General features: G+C 42.2%; 1 protein-coding gene across 1 annotated transcript in view; it reads right to left on the bottom strand.

Annotated features, from left to right (window-relative positions):
• VPS41 (VPS41 subunit of HOPS complex) overlaps nucleotides 1-20,270 on the bottom strand; it is a 234,039-nt gene that overhangs the window by 175,957 nt on the left and 37,812 nt on the right. Inside the window, exon 4 of the mRNA XM_044293996.1 lies at nucleotides 11,975-12,052. Coding sequence (XP_044149931.1) covers nucleotides 11,975-12,052 — 78 coding nt within the window. The remainder of the gene's footprint in view (nucleotides 1-11,974; nucleotides 12,053-20,270) is intronic.

Genomic DNA, 20,270 nt, shown 5'->3' with positions numbered 1-20,270 from the left:
CAGGCAAGGTCACTGATGATGTTGTGTCTACAGGGCAGAGCTTTAGAAGCCTTGCCACGCTTTAGATGTAGATATGATGTCATCACGATAGCGCACTAACACAAATGTCTTGTAGACTACAAATGAGTTCAGGAAAACAGGGCATTACAGATAAATAATCACTATTAGTAAGCAACAGTATGTGCTGTTTCCTGGTGCTGAAAACTGCTACACTGGAATACCCTTTTTTTAACATCCGACCTAATTTTAGCCATTTAGACAAAACCATTTTATTTTCACCACTGTAACCTTTATTTTTCAATCTATTAAACATTTTTCATAATATCTAAAATATGCAATTTTAATTATCCCTAGTAAAACCCCTCCGCACCACCTGACCACTTCAGTGTTTAGTAACTTTTAGTCTAACGTGGGACATATACCTACCACCCCCTTATTCTTAATTTGTCTTTAACCCATAGGCCGTTACTCTTACTCACGAAATCCCGGTCTATCCGGCTATCATCACTATTCATGCCTAAAAATGCCATGTACTTGTATGTACCTGAATTCTTTGTATGTACTTACTTGGCCTGCGTGCCTGTACCTGTAACCCTGTTACTCCTTGTTCTTTATTGAAAACTAATAAAACGTTTAAATTTAAAAAAAAAAAAAAAAAAAAAATAAAAAGTAGGAACAACTGTAAAACTTGATTCTGACCTTTGCTAACAGCTTTGAGGTGTCCCGACCAAATGACTTTACATTTATTGTAGAGACTGTTGCCTTTATAATAACAAGTAGACATTTTTTTTCCATAAAGGTGACAGGGTATATGTCTAGTAAGCATCACGGACACCAAATATGTGTTTTTTCGTAGTCTTATTTTAAATGGTCCGAAAATTTTCTAAAACCTTTTGATATATCATGCAGACACATCAAAAGTTTAGACAGGTGAGGGTCTGAGAATGAGGGAAGTGAAGCTGTATGAGATGGGGTCCATAGAAGTCCATTGGCCCATCTCAATTCCGTCCTCGTTAACGAGCATCCTCAGTTTACGTTCTCTCCCCTCGTTCTAAGGATCAGTGAGGGTTTCAGAGATTAAACTTTTGACATGTCACTCTATCAGATATAAAAAGTTTTTTGAAAAGTTAGTGAGCCTTTAAATCTTTTTCACCTTTACTGTCCTTGTAAAGACTTATTTTAGACTTCTTTGAGAAAATGTAATACTGTGCAGCATACGTTTATAGGTCCAAACCAGATATATACACTAATGGCAGGACAATTTAACATATACCCTATGTTCTACACAATCAGGCAAACAACAAAATCTTCTAGATTAAATATTTGAAAACTCTTTACTGTGGCAATGACAATATCCTGTCTTTAGTACCAAACTTAGGGGAAAAAATCAGGCTATGCGTGAATGAATCCTTGAAGTTCAGGTTTGACTGTATCAAGTAGTAGATTCTTTGTTACAAAGCTTTCCAGTTCAAGTTAGACAGAGAGAAAACAGCATAATGGCACTTACTATGCGTTTAGGCTGTCTAGAACCTTCCATGCATGCCGTCCCTTTTATGTGGTAACTATGTAGTAAAATCTCAGTGGAGATTAGGAGAGGCTTTTGCCAAAAATGCATTTATTCATGTGTGACCATGTGTTATACATACATAAACATCTCATATAAAGGTACCCTATGTTATATATTTGATAAATTCTTCACATGGACCTTTATTAAGAAATGTTCAATCTATATTACAGTGTTATTAAAGTAAAATTTCCTTAAAAAGGGGCTGTCAAGCTTTTTGGACTTTTTAACCATTACTAGCAGCCTGTCACATCTGATAAAAAAACAAACAAACTCATACTCACCTGCTCCTTGCAGCTCCGTTCCAGCTCCCTGGCTAACTTCGGTGCTCTTCTGGTCATTGTTCCACAAAATTTCTGACGGACAGGGCCAAGTGTGTTGTTATAAACAATGACTGGCCACAGCAGTCCCCGCTGGGTCACATGCTGCTTGGGGACACACCCCAGTGAGCCCAGTCATTGGCTGCAACCAAACACATCACTCCATCCATCTGGATCAGAAAAGGAACCAGAAAACCGCTGAAGGGTACCAGGGAGCTGGAAGAGACCAGCCAGAAAGCGATGTCTATGAGTTTTCAGCAGATACGACTGCTAGTTGCAGTTTAACCCTTTTGCTACCAGCGCCGTACATGTACGGCGCTGGAGCGATCGGCAAATGTGCATGTAGCGGGTGCCATGGCCGGCTGGGTTTCAAACAGCAGAGACTCGTGGCTAATGTCTGCGACCTGCAAAATGCTGATCACAGTCATTAAAGCCTTTAGAAGCCGTGATCAAATGTGATTGCGGCATCTAAAAGCTAAGAAACCCGGCATATTACCGGCATGTTCTGTGGCCTATGAGGATGCCGGTAATTGATTTCAATAAGCTTGGTCTCTCTAAAGAGACCCAGGGTATTGGAGCTGCAATTCTTATTTTGGCCAGCAGGTGGCAACAACATAAGAAATGAGCAATTCTCGTACCAGTATGGATCTATATGAAACATAATGGTACAGAAATAAAAAAATCGTTGAGTCCTGTAGCCTAAAACACGAGTTGCAAAACCATAAAAAAGTAAAAGAAAAATATACAAAAAATGTAAAAAAAAATAGTAACCATAAATAACAAAAAATTTAAACATCATGGTCATCACTGCGTCTGAAAACGCCGTACTATTAAAATCAAAAAATATTTTTCAAATATGGCGAATGGCGTAACAGAAAAAGGGTCAAAATGTCTGATTTGCCATTTTTTCATCGCTTCTCTTACACCCAAAAATTTAAAAATGGGATCAAAAAGTCAGCACACTCCAAAATGATATCAATAAAAAGTACAGATGATCCTGCAAAAAATTAGTACCCACACAGCTCAGTAGATATAACTATAAAAAAAAGTTATGGGAGTCAGAATATGGGGATTAGTTTATTTTTTTACACTATTTAGACATTAAAAAAAAACTATACATATGTTATACATATGTGGTATCGTTGTAATGGTACTGATGCAGAGAATGAAGGGCATGGGGTCAGTATTGCCGCAAAGGGAATGCCATAGAGACAAAACCAGTAAAACGGTGGTGTCTAGGATAGTCCATTAAAATATGATCAGTGGGTGTTTGAACCCCAGAATGCCCAACTTATAACAAAAAAAGGCCATAAGTATTAATGAAATGCATAAAATATAGGGGAAAAAAAGCAAAGATGAGTTTAACCACTGAAAGGAAAACGCCAATATAAAATAAGCAGTAATAAAGTGACATAGCTATAATAATAATAATAAGATGCTTAGTCAACACTAAATGTTTTCAGTAGTTTTTTTTTTGAAACATTGGAGTTTTTTGATATTTCAAGGATAGTTTGGTTAGGACACATGACATTTTAAAGGCTGCCAAAAACAACAACAATGTTTAGTTGTTAAAAAATATATATATTTATGAAAAAAGGTTTGAAAATTGTGGAATTGTGCACACTATAAATTTATTTCCATTTTAACCCCTTTCATACTTATGTTTAACTCCCATTGCAAAGGTTGAAAGCCGCAGGCAGACCCCATAGCAGAAACTGACATGCTGTGAATTGAAAACAATATGGGTGTTCTCGGAAACATATGGATGAGATTTCTTAACCCATGGGTGTCAAACACAAGGCTCGCGGGCCGAATCCGCCCGCCAGACCTCGTCATGTGGCCCGCGTAGCTGCCGCCGGCCGCCAGCCTTCACCCTTTATTATCACTTCCTGCAGGCGGCCCCTGCAGGAAGTGATAATAAATTGCATAAGGAGCGCTGTGTATTACCGGTACTTACAACTACAAGCGCTCGCCGAGAGGAGGGAGGAGGCAGGCTGGGAGGACGGGCGCTGGCAGTGTGAGTCATGCGTCACGCGCCTGCGCCGCCCACTTTATGAATGAAGCAGGCGGCGTGGGCGCATGACGTATGACTCACGCTGCCAGCGCCTGTCCTCTCGGCCTGCCTCCTCCCTCCTCTCTGCCTACTGAGCGGCGAGCGCTTGTAGTTGTAAGTACCATAATACACAGCGCTGAATATGCGATTACATACAATTAACTATTAGACATAGGGTTATACAGTGAGCGGAGCCCGTGTAGTAGAATACAGTCACTGCACGGGCCCCGCTGTCATTATAAAAGCAGATGCCGGCCCCTAGCCCGTGTATTGAGGGTCATTCACTACAGGGACACTTATGGAGGGGATCTGTGGATGACCCATAGCATAAGATGCTATATATGTGTCATCCACAGATCCCCCCCATAACTGTCATACACAGATCCCCCATAAGAGCCACCCACAGATCCCCCATAAGTGTCACGCACAGATCCCCCATAACAGTGCCATCCACAGATCCCCCATAACAGTGCCATCCACAGATCCCCCATAACAGTGCGTCACCCACAGATCCCCCATAAGTGTCACCCACAGATCCCCCATAACAGTGCGTCACCCACAGATCCCCCATAAGTGTCACCCACAGATCCCCCATAACAGTGCGTCACCCACAGATCCCCCATAAGTGTCACCCACAGATCCCCCATAAGTGTCACCCACAGATCCCCCATAAGTGTCACCCACAGATCCCCCATAAGTGTCACCCACAGATCCCCCATAACAGTGCCACCCACAGATCCCCCATAACAGTGCCACCCACAGATCCCCCATAACAGTGCCACCCACAGATCCCCCATAACAGTGCCACCCACAGATCCCCCATAACAGTGCCACCCACAGATCCCCCATAACAGTGCCACCCACAGATCCCCCATAACAGTGCCACCCACAGATCCCCCATAACAGTGCCACCCACAGATCCCCCATAACAGTGCCACCCACAGATCCCCCATAACAGTGCCACCCACAGACCACAATTAGTTCAAAACCCACCAAAAGCACACCTTTTGGTTCAAAATATTTTCTTTCTTATTTTCCTCCTCAAAAACCTAGGTGCGTCTTATGGGCTGGTGCGTCTTATAGGGCGAAAAATACGGTAACCCTTACAGTTCTGGAATGTGTTGGATAACACTGACAGCATTATGTCAGTGTTATCCAACACATTCCAGAACTGTAAGGGTTACATAGCATCATAAATCAATATAATGCTATGTGACCCCAGTCAGCGATTGCAGGTCAAGCTTTCAGAGCTAGTTATTACTTACATTATTACAAAGAACAGTAATAATTGAATGCAGTGACAATAATTTATGATAATAAAGAGTGGACACATAGTCCTACAGATACAACCGGCCCTTTGAAGGTGACCAAACTGCTGATGCGGCCCCCGATGAATTTGAGTTTGACACCCCTGTCTTAACCCCTTCAGGACCCTGCCATATTTCACCATGACCAGGCCATTTTTTGCAAATCTGATACTTTATGTGGTGATAACTTTAAAACGTTTTTACTTATCCAAGCCATTTTGAGATTGTTTTCTCGTCACATATTGTACTTCATGACAGTGGTAAATTTGATGTATGCCATATGTCGATAGGCACTACGGTAAGAGTAGTATGGCGGTGCACGTGTTCTAGGGCAGGCGTCACATGTAGATAGCAGCAGGAAAGGAGGACTGGCACTCGCTGTTACTGTATAGAATTGCTCTGTTTATTGCCACAAAAATTTCCAATATTTAAGGACCAGTTCAGGTCTGAAGTTACTTTGTGGGGCTTACATAATAGAAACCACCCATAAATAGCCCCATTTTAGAAACTAAACCCTTCAAGGTATTCAACATGGATTTTACAAACTTTGTTAACCCTTTAAGTGTTCCATAGTGTTGATCGAGCACCAAAGTGCTTGGGTGCTCTGGCCAAACACATAGGGATGCTATAATGGAGGTCAATGGGAGAACCCGAGCAGTAAACCCTGCTCTGAAGTGGGGAGGGTGCCTGGTTCAAAGAAAAAGGTCAGAAATTGATGGAAACACCAATGAAATGGTTCAAAAACAGCATGGGGAGAATATCTGGATGCATCTTGGACTCCCAGGTCGCTGCTGGGAACGATGTTGTCAGAGTAGTACGCCACTTTTACAGACTGAGAATAATACGCACCAAACCGAAGATAAAATCGATTTTACAGGAAAAATTGTTAGGAAACATTCTTTTCTGTTTATTTACTTATATATAAAGTGCAAGTGCTGCCAAAAATTACAAGGAAGAGGCACTACGATACAACCTGTATATCACAGGAGGGCCTCATTCACATTGTGGTACAATTGTTCATGTAGTGGGACTCCTACACTCATAAAGCCTATGCACTAAGGAAAAGGGCTGCCAAAAATGACAAGGAAACGGCACTCCAATACACCCTTTGTTACACATAAAGGAGGGCATCATACACAGCCTTGAAAAATTATGATTGGCCTGCTGGTGACCCTGAAAAATATTTGGAGCAAGGGCCTGCTGATCTGACCATCTAAAACATTATGGGCGAGGGCTTGCTGCCGCTTTGGTGACTCTAGATAACCTAGGGCCAATCGCACGTCCCCGTGATGGCGACGATACATTCGGATGTCTGCCCTATCAACTTTCGATGTTATTTTCAGCGCAAACCATGGTGACCACGGGTAACGGGGAATCATGGTTCGATTCCGGAGAGGGAGCCTGAGAAACGACTATGGCTACCACATCCAAGCAAGGCAGTATGTGCGCAAATTAGGTAATTAGGCGAGGGCTTGCAGGTAAGCTGACGCTGTAAAAGATTTTAGGTGCGAGCCTGCAGATAAGCTCACCCTGTAAAAGATTTTAGGTGCAGGCCTGCAGGTGAGCTGGCCCTGTAAAAGATTTTAGGTGCAGGCCTGCTGGTGAGCTGACCCTGTAAAAATGTACAGTACAGACCAAAAGTTTGGACACACCTTCTCATTCAAAGAGTTTTCTTTATTTTCATGACTTTGAAAATGGTAGATTCACACTGAAGGCATCAAAACTATGAATTAACACATGTGGAATTATATACATAACAAAAAAGTGTGAAACAACTGAAAATAGGTCATATTCTAGGTTCTTCAAAGTAGCCACCTTTTGCTTTGATTACTGCTTTGCACACTCTTGTCATTCTCTTGATGAGCTTCAAGAGGAAGTCACCTGAAATGGTTTTCACTTCACAGGTGTGCCCTGTCAGGTTTAATAAGTGGGATTTCTTGCCTTATAAATGGGGTTGGGACATTAGACCATTGGAAATCTGTGCTTTGGTCTGATGAGTCCAAATTTGAGATCTTTGGTTCCAACCACCGTGTCTTTGTGCAACGCAGAAAAGGTGAACGGATGGACTCTACATGCCTGGTTCCCACCGTGAAGCATGGAGGAGGAGGTGTGATGGTGTGGGGGTGCTTTGCTGGCGACATTTTTGGGGATTTATTCAAAATTGAAGGCATACTGAACCAGCATGGCTACCACAGCATCTTGCAGCGGCATGCCATCCATCCGGTTTGCGTTTAGTTGGACCATCATTTATTTTTCAACAGGACAATGACCCCAAACACACCTCTAGGCTGTGTAAGGGCTATTTGACCATGAACGAGAGTGATGGGGTGCTGCGCCAGATGACCTGGCCTCCACAGTCACCGGACCTGAACCCAATCGAGATGGTTTGGGGTGAGCTGGACCGCTGAGTGAAGGCAAAAGGGCCAACAAGTGCTAAGCATCTCTGGGAACTCCTTCAAGACTGTTGGAAGACCATTTCAGGTGACTACCTCTTGAAGCTCATCAAGAGAATGCCAAGAGTGTGCAAAGCAGTAATCAAATCAAAAGGTGGCAACTTTGAAGAACCTAGAATATGACATATTCTCGGTTGTTTCACACTTTTTTGTTATGTATATAATTCCACATGTTAATTCATAATTTTGATGCCTTCAGTGTGCATCTACAATTTTCATAGTCATGAAAATAAAGAAAACTCTTTGAATGAGAAGGTGTGTCCAAACTTTTGGTCTGTACTGTATACGCGAGGGCCTGCTGGTGAGCTAACCCTGTAAAACATTATATGCAAAGGCCTGCTGGTGAGCTGACCCTGTAAAAAATTATATGCGAGGGCCTGCTGGTGAGCTGACCCTGTAAAACATTGTAGGTGAGGGCCTGTTGGTGAGCTGACCCTGTAAAACATAATATGCGAGGGCCTGAGAAACGGCTATGGCTACCACATCTAAGCAAGGCAGCATGCGCGCAAATTACCTATTAGGTATAATTAGGTGAGGGCTTGCAGGGGAGCTGACCCTATAAAAGATTTTAGGCGCGAGCCTGCTGGTGAGCTGACCCTCTAAAAAAATATATGTGAGGGCCTGCTGGTGAGCTGACCCTGTAAAACATTGTAGGTGAGGGGATGCTGGTGAGATGACCCTCTAAAAAATTATATGCAAGGGCCTTCAGGTGAGATGACCCTGTAAAAGACTGTAGGTAAAGGCCTGCTGGTGAGCTGCACCTCTAAAAAATTATATGTGAGGGCTTGCTGGTGAGCTGACCCTGTCAAAGATTGTAGGTGAGGGCCTGCTGGTGAGCTGACCCTCTGAACAATTATAAGCGAGGGCCTGTTTGGTGTGGCCCGCCTTCTCCCTTTTGCCACCCCACTGCCTCTTCCAGCCTGTTGCGGTGCAGCAGATCCCTCCCCCTCTGAACTGCTGTCCTTGCTCGGCTTTCCACATTCCTAGGTTGGGTCAGTGACTTCATTGTCCACCACTTCCTCACTCTGCTCATCCTCCTGACTTGTTGAGCTATCCACTACCTCAGTGATTGACAACTGTGTCTCATCCTCTTCATCAACCTCTTGAGACAGTAATTGCCGTTGAGTTATTGGCAACTGTGTCTAATCATCATCCAACTCATTAAATAGTAGTTGCCGGTTCCCACAGTCATCTTCTTGTGATTGTGGATGCTCAAGAGTTTGGGAATCAGGGCACAAGATCTGTCCCTCTTCAAGCGTGCTTTGCGAGAGGGCCAAATCAAGGAATGGCGCTGAAAAGAGCTCCTCGGAATATTGGAGTGTGGGATCACTTGTTTGCCCAGACTCTCCATGGTGGGAGGAAGGAGGATCAGGGGGAGGATTGGGTTGAACAGACTCTTGGCTACTGAGACTGGACTTGGTGGAAGACAGGGTGGTGCTTAACCGGCGGGAAGCATTATCTGCTGCATTCCAACCGACTACCTGGTCGCACTGGTCTGACTTCAAGAGTGGTGTCCTGCGCCGCCCTGCAAACTGGGACATCAAGCTAGGTATCGTGAATGATTCTTTTTTCCTGTGCTCTAGCAGCAGGCACAGTTTCACCGCGCCCAGGGCCACGGTCTCTGCATGCACCATCAGCATCACGGCCACTGCCCCGCCCCTAACTGCTCACCTTCTTCATATTAAATGTTATATATGATTGAAAGTCTGTCACACGTACAGTAGTGTAGGATTTGGAAGTGTATGCACAAACAAATTTAAAAAGGTATTTGGGATGTGGAAACGTCACACAGGAGATATCCCGCAGATAATGTCATAGCTGTCACCAGCGGCTAATGAAAAATTACAGGGAATGTCACAGGTATTTGGGATGAGGAAACGTTATACAGGAGAGGTACCACCGGTAATGTCACTGTCCGCAGCGTCTAAGCAAAAAAGTACACTGTATGTCACAGATAAATTTTTGAAGCGCACACGTTACACTGCAGATGTGGCGCTGGTAATGTCACTGTCAGAAGCAGACACAGTCTGCGGAAAAAGTACACTGTATGTTACAGATACATTTTATAAGCGCACACGTTACACTGCAGATGTGGCCCTGGTAATGTCACTGTCAGAAGCAGACACAGTCTGCGGAAAAAGTACACTGTATGTTACAGATACATTTTTTAAGTGCACATGTTACACTGCAGATGAGGCGCTGGTAATGTCACTGTCCGAAGGAGACACCGTCTGTGGAAAAAGTACACTATGTCACAGATAAATTTTTTCAGCGCGCACGCTACATTCCAGATGTGGCTCTGGTAATGTCACTGTCAGAAGCGGACACAGTCTATTGACAAAGTACACTGTATGTAACGGATATATTTTTTAACCACACACGTTACACTGCAGATGTGCCCCTGGTAATGTTGCTGTCCGCAGCAGACACAGTCTACGGAAAAAATACACTGTACGTCACAGATACATTTTTTCAGCACATACGTTAAACTGCAGATGTGGCCCTGGTAATGTCACTGTCAGAAGCGCTTTTTTCAGCGCACACGTTACACTGCAGATGAGGCACTGGTAATCTCACTGTCCGCAGTGGACACCGTCTACGGAAAAAGTACACTGGATGTCAGATATTTTTTGGATGCGCACACTTTACACTGGAGATGTGGCGCAGCTGATGTCGCTGTCTACAGCGGCCTAACTATTGTACGCTATTTAGCACAGGATGCCCTAAAAATATATATTGCTGCTGCCACACACAATAGTCCTTAAAAGGACTTTTGGGTCACTGAAAAGTTTTTCTAATAAAATTATTCCTATTTCACTCCCTACACTGTCTGTCCCTTCCTCAGCACAGCTCTCCCTGACTAAGAATGAGCCGAACATGCATCATCGGGTGCTATATAGCACCCGATGACGCGTTCCTGCCAGCCAATCACTGTAATGCCAGCAGCCAACATGGCTACGGCACTACAGTGAGGGCATAACTTATCTGCACGTTTATTGGCTGCTTACGGATACCTAATATGTCTACTTTTTTTACAATAAAAGCAATTTTGAAACAAAAAAAATCATGTTTTAGTGTCTCCATATTCTGAGAGCCAAAGTTTTTTTTACTTTTTGCCCGATTGTTTTATGTAGGGACTCATTTTTTGCAGGATGAGGTGACGGTTTGATTGGTACTGTTTTAGGGGGCATACACATTCTTTGATCGCTTGGTGTTGCACTCTTTCTGATGTAAGGTGACAAAAAAGATTATTGTTTTAGCAGTTTTTATTTCAGTTCAGGTGAGGGGGTGGATCATGTGATATTTTTATAGAGTCGGTCGTTATGGATGCGGCAATACCCAGTATGTCTGGTTTTCTTTTCTTTTTTTTAAATCTTTTTAACAATTTTAGGTGATTTATTTGGGGAATTATTTTTTTTTACTTGAAACTTTATTTACTTTTTTTTATTATGAAAAACACTTTTTTTACTTTATACTTTTGTCCCACTATGGTACTTCAACTTCTGGGTTCTGATCCCCTCTGCAATGTATTACAATACATCCTGTATTTTAAATGGAAATCGAAGAGATATAATGAATGCTTACCAGACAGACATATACCATACTCTGACATTAGGGAAGATGTGAAATTAAGGAATATGGCAATATGATAAATGCTTTACATACTAACCTACACATGTACAAAAAAAAAAAAAAGGAAAAGCCTGAAAGAGGTTGTCCAGTATTGTCTTTTTTTTTGTTTTCAAATACCACCCCTCTCTACTGGATCAGTGAAAGGACACATACTTACCTCCTTGGAGCCACTCTGTTCCAGCTCTGCCAGCCCCCCTACTGTCACTGTGCTTCGGTTCCCGCATGTAACGGACAGGGATCACGTGCACCACTCAGCCAATGAATCAGCGCTGACTTGGACCCAAAGCGTCATGTACTAGCTGAGGCCAGTCATTGGCTGTAGCTGCACACGTGCACGGGTTTGCATCTGGGGACGGAAGCAAAGTTAAGACAGCCGGGGGACGAAAGCAGCCAGAATCGAATGGTATAGTGCAGGTAAGTATACTTCCCTTTAAAGGTCTGCCAGAGAGTGGGTGGTATTTAAAAAAGGTAATGCTGCTGTGAGGAGTAGATGTTATCTGAAGGATAATCTTCATGATAATTGTAGGAGTCAGATTGGGATAACAGTAGAACAGCTCTCCGTATTCTCTTGATAAGCCTACATAAAGATGTTCACAGAACAGCATTGCATTGATTAGTGTAATTTCTGATACTGTGTTACTTACAATATCAAACCTCTGTGTCATGTTGCCGCAGATGTCAAGTAAATAGACCTTCCCACTGTGCGTCCCCATGGCCAAGAACTGAAAGACAGAACAGCAGAGGAACCAATGTTATAATGTTATAGAAACAAACCATTACAACAAGAATAGTAGCAGACCCTTCCCTAGCTGACAAATAGTGGCATGTCACTTGTTTGAGCACTGCCTTCTGGCAACTCATTAAAAATGCAGTGTGAAAGCAGTGTCCTGGAAACAAATCAGAATCAGGATGTTTCATATAGATGGACAGATGGCAATCATCTATTCAGCAGCCAACATATTTATGGACAGGTTGCCTGGCAGAGGAGCAAATGTTTGTAGGGTGGCAATTGGTAACAACAGCATAATGCAACACAAGTGCTAGGACCATCACTTAAGGAGCCAAAGATGACTTGACGTGATCAATACTGGACCCTAAGTATGGAGAGCACTGGCTCCTGGAAATATAGATTGGTCCAGTTCTGATAACATCATCATTAAGTGACTATATTTGCATAGACCTGACAAAAATATTTCCAGCATAGTCATACAGTTGTGTCCACCCTTACCTTTTCTTGAATTTAAAGACTCCAATTTCCAATAAAGCAAATTTAATACAACAAGCTAGTAAAACTTTAAACAGTTGCAATTCACATTATAACCACTGGATGGAGACATAAAACAATGTATAGGATAGACATCTTGTGACAGAATATCCCAATATTTTTTTTTTTTTTTAGGTTTATCATTTCATGCAACACATCTTAGGATATGTTGAGGTCAGGACACATCTGTAAAAATCTATTTATTAGTTCATATAGAATCTACATTATTTAGGAGATAAAGAAGACAAATGTAATGGCAAAAAATACATATAGAGGAAGGAAGCCTTTATTTATTAGATATAAACACACATTAACAATGTCCTCGCAATAAAAAAAAAAGTCTTTCTGAATGTCTGAATGATGACAGATAAATGTTAAAGCTAAAAGTAAAAATAATAGCAAAAATAAAATCAGCAGCGGTGTACTAAGAAAAAAATAAAAAATTTGGGGTGGGCGGTGGCTACTGGTTCTCATTGAGGAGATCCAGCTGCTGTATGAATTACTGTACTTCCAGGCAAAGCTCCATGGGAAAAGGTGTGCAAGTTAGCTCTGCTCCATACGGAAGAGAACTCTCTAGAACAGGGTACTATCTACAGGAGGTACTGTACAGACAGTTTTATTCTTTCTGTGGGGGAGAGTTACTTTGCATACTTGTTTCCCATGGAGCACTTCCTGTAAGACCCCCCACCAGTTAAATCTCCTCAGTGACAATTGGTACCCTCTTCCCCCAGAGATGCATCAAGGCATCTCATCCAGCCAACCAGTACATTACTCTCTACCGACAAGGGGCAAGAACTGTCTACAGATAGGTGTCTGATTTGGTTAAAGGAGTTGTCTCATCATAGACAATGGGGGCAGATCGCTAGGATATGCCCCCATTGTTTTATAGGTACAGGTCCCACCGCTGGGACCCTCACCTATATAGAGAACGGAGCCTGGCAAGGTGATGGCTGGAGGACTCCGGTCCGGCCACCACCAAGCCGGCTCCCCATAGAAGTGAATGGGAGCATACAGTACATGTGCGGCCCCCGCTTCCATTCATTTCTATGGGGTCGACACAAAAAAAAAAATGAATGGAGGGCAGCTGCGCATGCGCAGTGTGCCCTCCTTCACTTGCGGGGCTTCGTTCTCGATATAGGTGCGGGTCCCAGCACCAGGGACCTGCACCTATAAAACAATGGGGGCATATCCTAGTGATATGCCTCCATTGTCCTTGATGAAACAACCCCTTAGGCTTTTTTATGTAGCTAAAAAGAGATTGTTTTCTTCCTTTTGGGGGAGAAAAAAACCTGCAAGAAATACAATTTAAAGGGGTTGTCAAGTTTCAACAGCCCCAGCGGCTCCACTCCCATAGATGCAATGTAGTTGTTTAATGTATACCTTTACTGCCCTTTAAATTATAAGACACTGACTACAATTACCTAGGTGGGCCATGTCATCCATTATTTAGGCAGTTTCCGACAGCCATGTGCATCAGCGAAAAATGGTCCATGTGTGTGATGGCCACATTTCCTGGACTGACGGTGGCTTGACTGATAAAAGTCACTGCATCATAGAGATCCATGCTGCTGTTGCGAGTGAAAGTGGATCTACTGTCCTCTACTCCAATGACCCACTGATAGGCTGGAACTCACAGCAACATAGATCACTATAATGAAGTGAGTTCAAGTCAAGCCATGTCAGTCCGGAAAATGCAGATATCATACAGGCCATTTTTCACTGACTAACACATGGCCATTTAAAACGGTCTTACAATACAAAAAAAACAATGGCACTCCAGAGTGAAGAGCTGTCCTGGATGTGGCTCTTGGATTTCACTAAAAAGAGAGGCTCAGCACATAGCCTGTTGCAAATTCTCCTAATTACCTGAATATATATGTATGTATGTATGTATATATATATATACACACACACACACACACACACACACACACACACACACACACACACATATATATATATATATATACATACACACATTATATAATACATATATATAAAATTAGAGCACAATACTGTACATTCAGACTAATATTGCATTAAAAAGCATTTGCATAAAAGAAAATTATATAAAACAAAACATCTTTATAAAAAAAAAGCTATATAAAGTGGATATTTAGTAAGAAACCACTGTAAACGTATAAAAGGTACATATGGTATTCATTTGCCTATTTATTTATTTTTTATGAGACATTAATAATGATAATAATAACAGCAATAATAATAATAAAAATGAGCAAGATATGAGCAAGCCGTTCATTACCAATTCATAGCTAACACTGCCTCTCTCTCCTGCAAGGTTGTCCTTTTTTACTCAGGAAGAAAAAAGGAAAGTCCCCGGGGTAAGAAAATCAATAGTTGTTAATAAAACATCAGGTGTGCTGACATAACTAGGTATGACTATTCCAGTGCACAGGCCTGCTTGAATGCACAGGATGCCATGACGATTATTCATCCAGGGCAGACAGCCAGCCTGGTGAAAATATGATGCTTTACAGCTCATGGGGGGGGGCTGGGGATAAACAGAAAATAAAGATAATGAGAATTTAGAGATAATAATAATATTAATAGGAGTGGGCAGGGATATGGATTTCTGTACAATGTTGCACACTTAAAGGGAATATTTATATAATGTTTTAAAAAAAATATATACTAATTTAATGTTTCATTTGGCCAAATATAAAAAATATATAAGATTGCTGAAAAGTAACAGCTGTTAATAGGTAACACTGTTTGCTTTAGGGCTCACGCACACAAACGTATTTTCTTTCCGTGTCCGTTTCATTGTTTTTTTTGCAGACCGCATGCGGAACCATTCATTTCAAAAAGTGCGTAAAAAAAACGGAAGTTACTCCATGTGCATTCCATTTCCATACTGTATTACCGTTCTGCAGAAAAATTGAACATGTCCTATTATTGTCTGCAAAAATACGGAATGCACACCGACATCCTCCGTATTTTTTGCGGATCTGTGTTTTGCAGACTGCAAAATACATACGGTCTCATGCACACGGCCATTGCCTGGTCATGCCCGTATTGCAGCCCGCAAAAAGGGGTCTGCAATATGAGGGCACCAGCTGTGTGCACCCCCCGCATCACGGATGCGGACCCATTCACTTCGGTGCGGAACAGAGGCATGGAAGAACTACAGAGTGCTTCCATGGGGTTTGTCTCCGTGCCACCGTACCACAAAAAAACAAAACTTGTTCTATTTTTTTGTGGTGCGGACGGATCACGGACCCATTCAATTTGAATGGGTCTGGATCCGTCTGCGGAATCCACACAGATGTTGCCCGTGCATTCGGGACCGCAAATTGAGGACCCCAATGCACGGAATGGCCAAGCAACGGGCGTGTGCATGAGCCCTTTTTTATTTATTTTTACGGTCTTTCCACTACACTTTGCAATATGTTTAAAGACGTTTTCTGAGATTTCAAAAAATAAATAAATAATTAAATAAAAAACTGACAAACAGCAGGAGGCTGTATAAAATACAGGTCCTTTACCGCTGATGGCACATTTGTCATTCATAATGAGGCCATGTGCCATTCATGCAGGGTCAGAATAGCAGGAAACTTACAGGGGGAATTAAGTTGTCTTTGTTATTTAAAGGGATTCTGTCATGAGATGTTACCCCTCTAACCTAAACATATGCTCATGTCCGGAGTAATAAGAAGAATCCTAAGCTGGCCTTAGTAAACTTCACTGTGGCTCTATCTGCCCAAAAAACAGGTTTTTATAACCTGCCAATCACTCACTTAAGGTGCCCAAGGGGAGGTCCGTTAATACAGGGTGCCCGGCCGCTGAATTGCAGGCACACTTCGCTCAACGAAGCCGCTGCCAGGATTCCGCGGCGCCTCAGGCTGAGCCTAGTGAGCAGATGGACAAGTAGGATTGCGGAGGCGGCGCTGAACTGTAGAAGGCGGCGCAGGGGAAGCCAGCAGAGCCTGGCGATACGCATTGGGCTTCTTTCCTGACCACCACGCACACCCCCACTATGCTACTTTGAATGATAAGTATTACAGCTTTCTATTTTGTTGATGGATTTCATGCACTTTAAACTGTTGTCATGTGGGGGTATGTTCATGCTTTTGTGGTGAGTCAGTGTGGCATGTGTAATAGGTCCACATGGCCTTGATATATTGTATACAATAATTTTAACGTGTTTCTTGTTGTGTCTGTTGCTTTAAATAAATTTGATACATTTCTTAGATGTGCAGCTTTTATCTCGGTATTCTTTTTCTTTTCTTGAATTACATTGTGTATTACATACCGTGCGCCGTCACTCTTTTCTTCACCTTGATGTGCCCCCATTCTTTGAATTACGGAATCCCTTTAATAGTTTCCTGCTGTTTGCAAAATTTATAAAAATCTTGGACCAACCCATTAACTCCTGGCTGCCTTTTGCATAGTCGGGGAGCGGGCCACTGGTTGTCACTGAAGTAACTTTAGGCAATGATTCATAAATAAATAAAATAGTATGTAAGTTAGCTATCCTTCAAAAGGAAGAAAACTACCTCACTCCAGCCAAACCATAAACTCCTCCAAAAGAGCTATAGTTATTTGCATTCTTTTGGTTAAAGGGAGTCCGTCAGCAGTTTTGACCATGCTGAAATGCTGACAGCACTAGGTTGGAGCTAGGGATAGCTGTCCCTCAAAGCAGAAGGCACAGACTGTAAGGCAGCTTAGTGCAGAGAGAACTTCACAGTGAAGCTTAGGCTCCATTGCATTTAAAGGAGTTCTCCAACCCTAAATTCTAATCCCTAAAAAGACTGCTTCAAAGGGAAGTATATTGGAGTTTTACCTGTGAAACTATCAATCCCAATGGTCTTAATGAGAATTGTAGCTTTAATCTATTCCTGCGATTTAACTAAGGTGCAGGCGATATATTTTTATACATTTTTGCAAATGTGATATTTATGGTGTGTTATGTTTATAAATTGTAATATGTCCATCTTAACATGCATCCTATGCTCTTGTTTGTATATATTTTTATTGTTTGATATTCTGACACATATGGAATAAGTTGATAGTATACATTCACACTTGGAGATGCAATGTGCATGCCTGATGAAGGGGACACCCCCAAACTCTTGCAGTAGCACGTCCTGCGCTCTATTCTGTCTCCATGATCTCTGTCCATTCATGGACTTGCTATCTCTGACATTTATTCATGTTTATAGACTGCAAGTTTATTACCGTGTATCTTTACTATCGACTACGTGAAGCTTCTGAATGTGCTTCTTTATGAGACGCCGTTGTCAGTGACCATACCAACAATGCACATGTCCGTGAATGCCACGGTCCGCAAAACCGACAAGAATAGAACATGTTCTATCTTTTTTGCATTGAAATGAATGGGGCTGCATCCAAAACTGCAGAATAGATGCGGACCCATTCATACGGTCGTGTGAATGAGACTTTAGATAAAGCGGCTCGTCAGACAGTTTGACACTTGACAGTCTTAGATACAGAGGCTCATCAGATAGTATCAGACATGATAGGCCTAGATACACACTTCAGCAGATGGGATTGGATACACAGTCCAGCAGGCAGCATCAAGCACCAGAAGCTTTGAAATAGTCAAGCATTGTACTCAGCTATCTCTGGCAATCTCCCCGAGGAAGGGGCCATCAGTTCTCGGGATAGCTGGGAGCCCCAGCAGTTGGACCCACGCATAACAGTTGGTTAACCCCTATCCCAGGGATAGGCAAACTGCGGCTCTCCAGCTGTTGTAAAACTACAACTCCCACCATGCCCTTCTGTAGGCTGATAGCTGTAGGCAGACTGGGCATACTGGGAGTTGTAGTTTTACAACAGCTGGAGGGTCGCAGTGTGCACATCCCTGCCCTATCCTGTGGATAGCAGATAACTTCAAAACTTGGTACAACCCTTTTAAAGAGGTTCTTCGTCATGCCATAAAAAATGTTTGTATAGACAGAATTGCCCAATATTTCTTTTACAAAAACATTTTTGAATTTCTTTCCCTCTCGGGACACTGCACAGAGCGAAGGAGTATCTCCATCTGCTATGTCACCCATGAAATACTGATAGCACCCAACATCGTGGGATACATATGCTCATACGCACTGCAAAGCTCATAGAAGGCTGTCAGGAACATATTGAAATCAGACAATACGAGCAAGCGCTCAAGGATGATTGGCAGTGCAGAAAATGACCTACTCTAGGACGACAAGTCAGGAACAGCCCCTGAATGTCCCAGTCTGTAAAGCCAAAGAATAAGCTAATTCTAATATCGCTATATTATCATCATCATCACCGCTATTATGAACAGATACCAAGGTTTACATTGCCAGGAACTAGCAGGGGACCTGTCATGTTGTAGGTACAGTCCTACCTGTGGGTAGCATGGTTTAGTGCAGGGGTCAGCAACCTATGGCACTCCAGCTGTTGTAAAACTACAACTCACAGCATGGTCCATTCATTTATAGAGGAGTTCTGAAAATAGCACGCAACCACTCATGCTGGGAGTTGTAGTTTCAAAACAGCTGGAGTGCCAGAGGTTACTGACCCCTGGTTTAGTGCATGAGGAGATGAGCAGATTGATATGTAGTTTTGTTGGCAAAGATTCAGCAGAAATTGTATTTTTCCCCTTCCTATTTGAAGCCATTGTTCTCGTTTTAATTTTTCCTTCCGTGGTCTTCCAAGATCCATCAACACAGCCATCTGTCTTGCTTTTTGTAAAGGATCCTTTATATGTTCCATATAATGTGTTTACAAACTGTAAACAATGATTTGTGGAACCCGATACCAGCAACGACTTTTGGGTTTCGTTTTTACTGCGTTCACTGTGATGTATAAATTACATGCCGGTCTTATTGTGGGTCGGTAAGATTTGTACAACTTTTAAATTTAATTACTTCGGAAAAACTTAAAAACACTTTTTTTTTACGGCAAATAAATAAAACCGCCTTGTGTCGCCATAACTTTTTTAGTTTCTGATGCTGATGCTGTGTGCGATGTCTTGTTTTATCGAGGCATGCTGTGCCATTTTGGGACCCATATGGTTTTTTGATAATTTTTATTTATTTAATTTTGTTGAGAGGCAAGATGACCAAAAAATGGCAATGTTGACAATGTGATTTTTTTCTTTGTGGCGTTCACTGTGTGGGATAAGTTACATAGTAAATACGGTTGAAAAAAGTCCATCAAGTTATATTTTGATAGTGATATTTTAATAGTTCAGACATTTACAGATGTGACCGTACCAATTATGTTTATTTGTACTATAATTTATATGATAAATGGGAAAAGGGGGTTGAATTTTAAAATATTTACGGTACCTTTATTAATATTCTTGACAACTTTACATATTTTTACATTTTTAAGTGCCCCCTAGAGGACTTGAACTGAGATTGATTGTACTATACACTGCAATACTTCTATATTGCAGTGTATAATGATTCTACCGGCAGCCCATTACACCCTGCTTTATTTAAAGGGGTTTTCCGAGCCTTTACAACTGATGACCTATCCTCTGGATAGGTATCAGTACCTCATCGGTGGGGAGCAATATTTGGGAGTCGGACCCCGCCAATCAGCTGTTTGAGAAGGCAGCAACGCTTTTCCTAAGCCAGTGGCAACACGTTTATTGGTCACATGGGCTAGCACGATACCTAGCACAGTCGCTATACAATGTACAGCAATGCGCATGA

This window comes from Bufo gargarizans, chromosome 5, assembly GCF_014858855.1.
Source record: "Bufo gargarizans isolate SCDJY-AF-19 chromosome 5, ASM1485885v1, whole genome shotgun sequence".
In the NCBI taxonomy this organism is placed as follows: domain Eukaryota; kingdom Metazoa; phylum Chordata; class Amphibia; order Anura; family Bufonidae; genus Bufo; species Bufo gargarizans.
The sequence above is the reverse complement of the archived record's forward strand: the minus strand, read 5'-3'. Positions and strand labels throughout refer to the sequence as shown.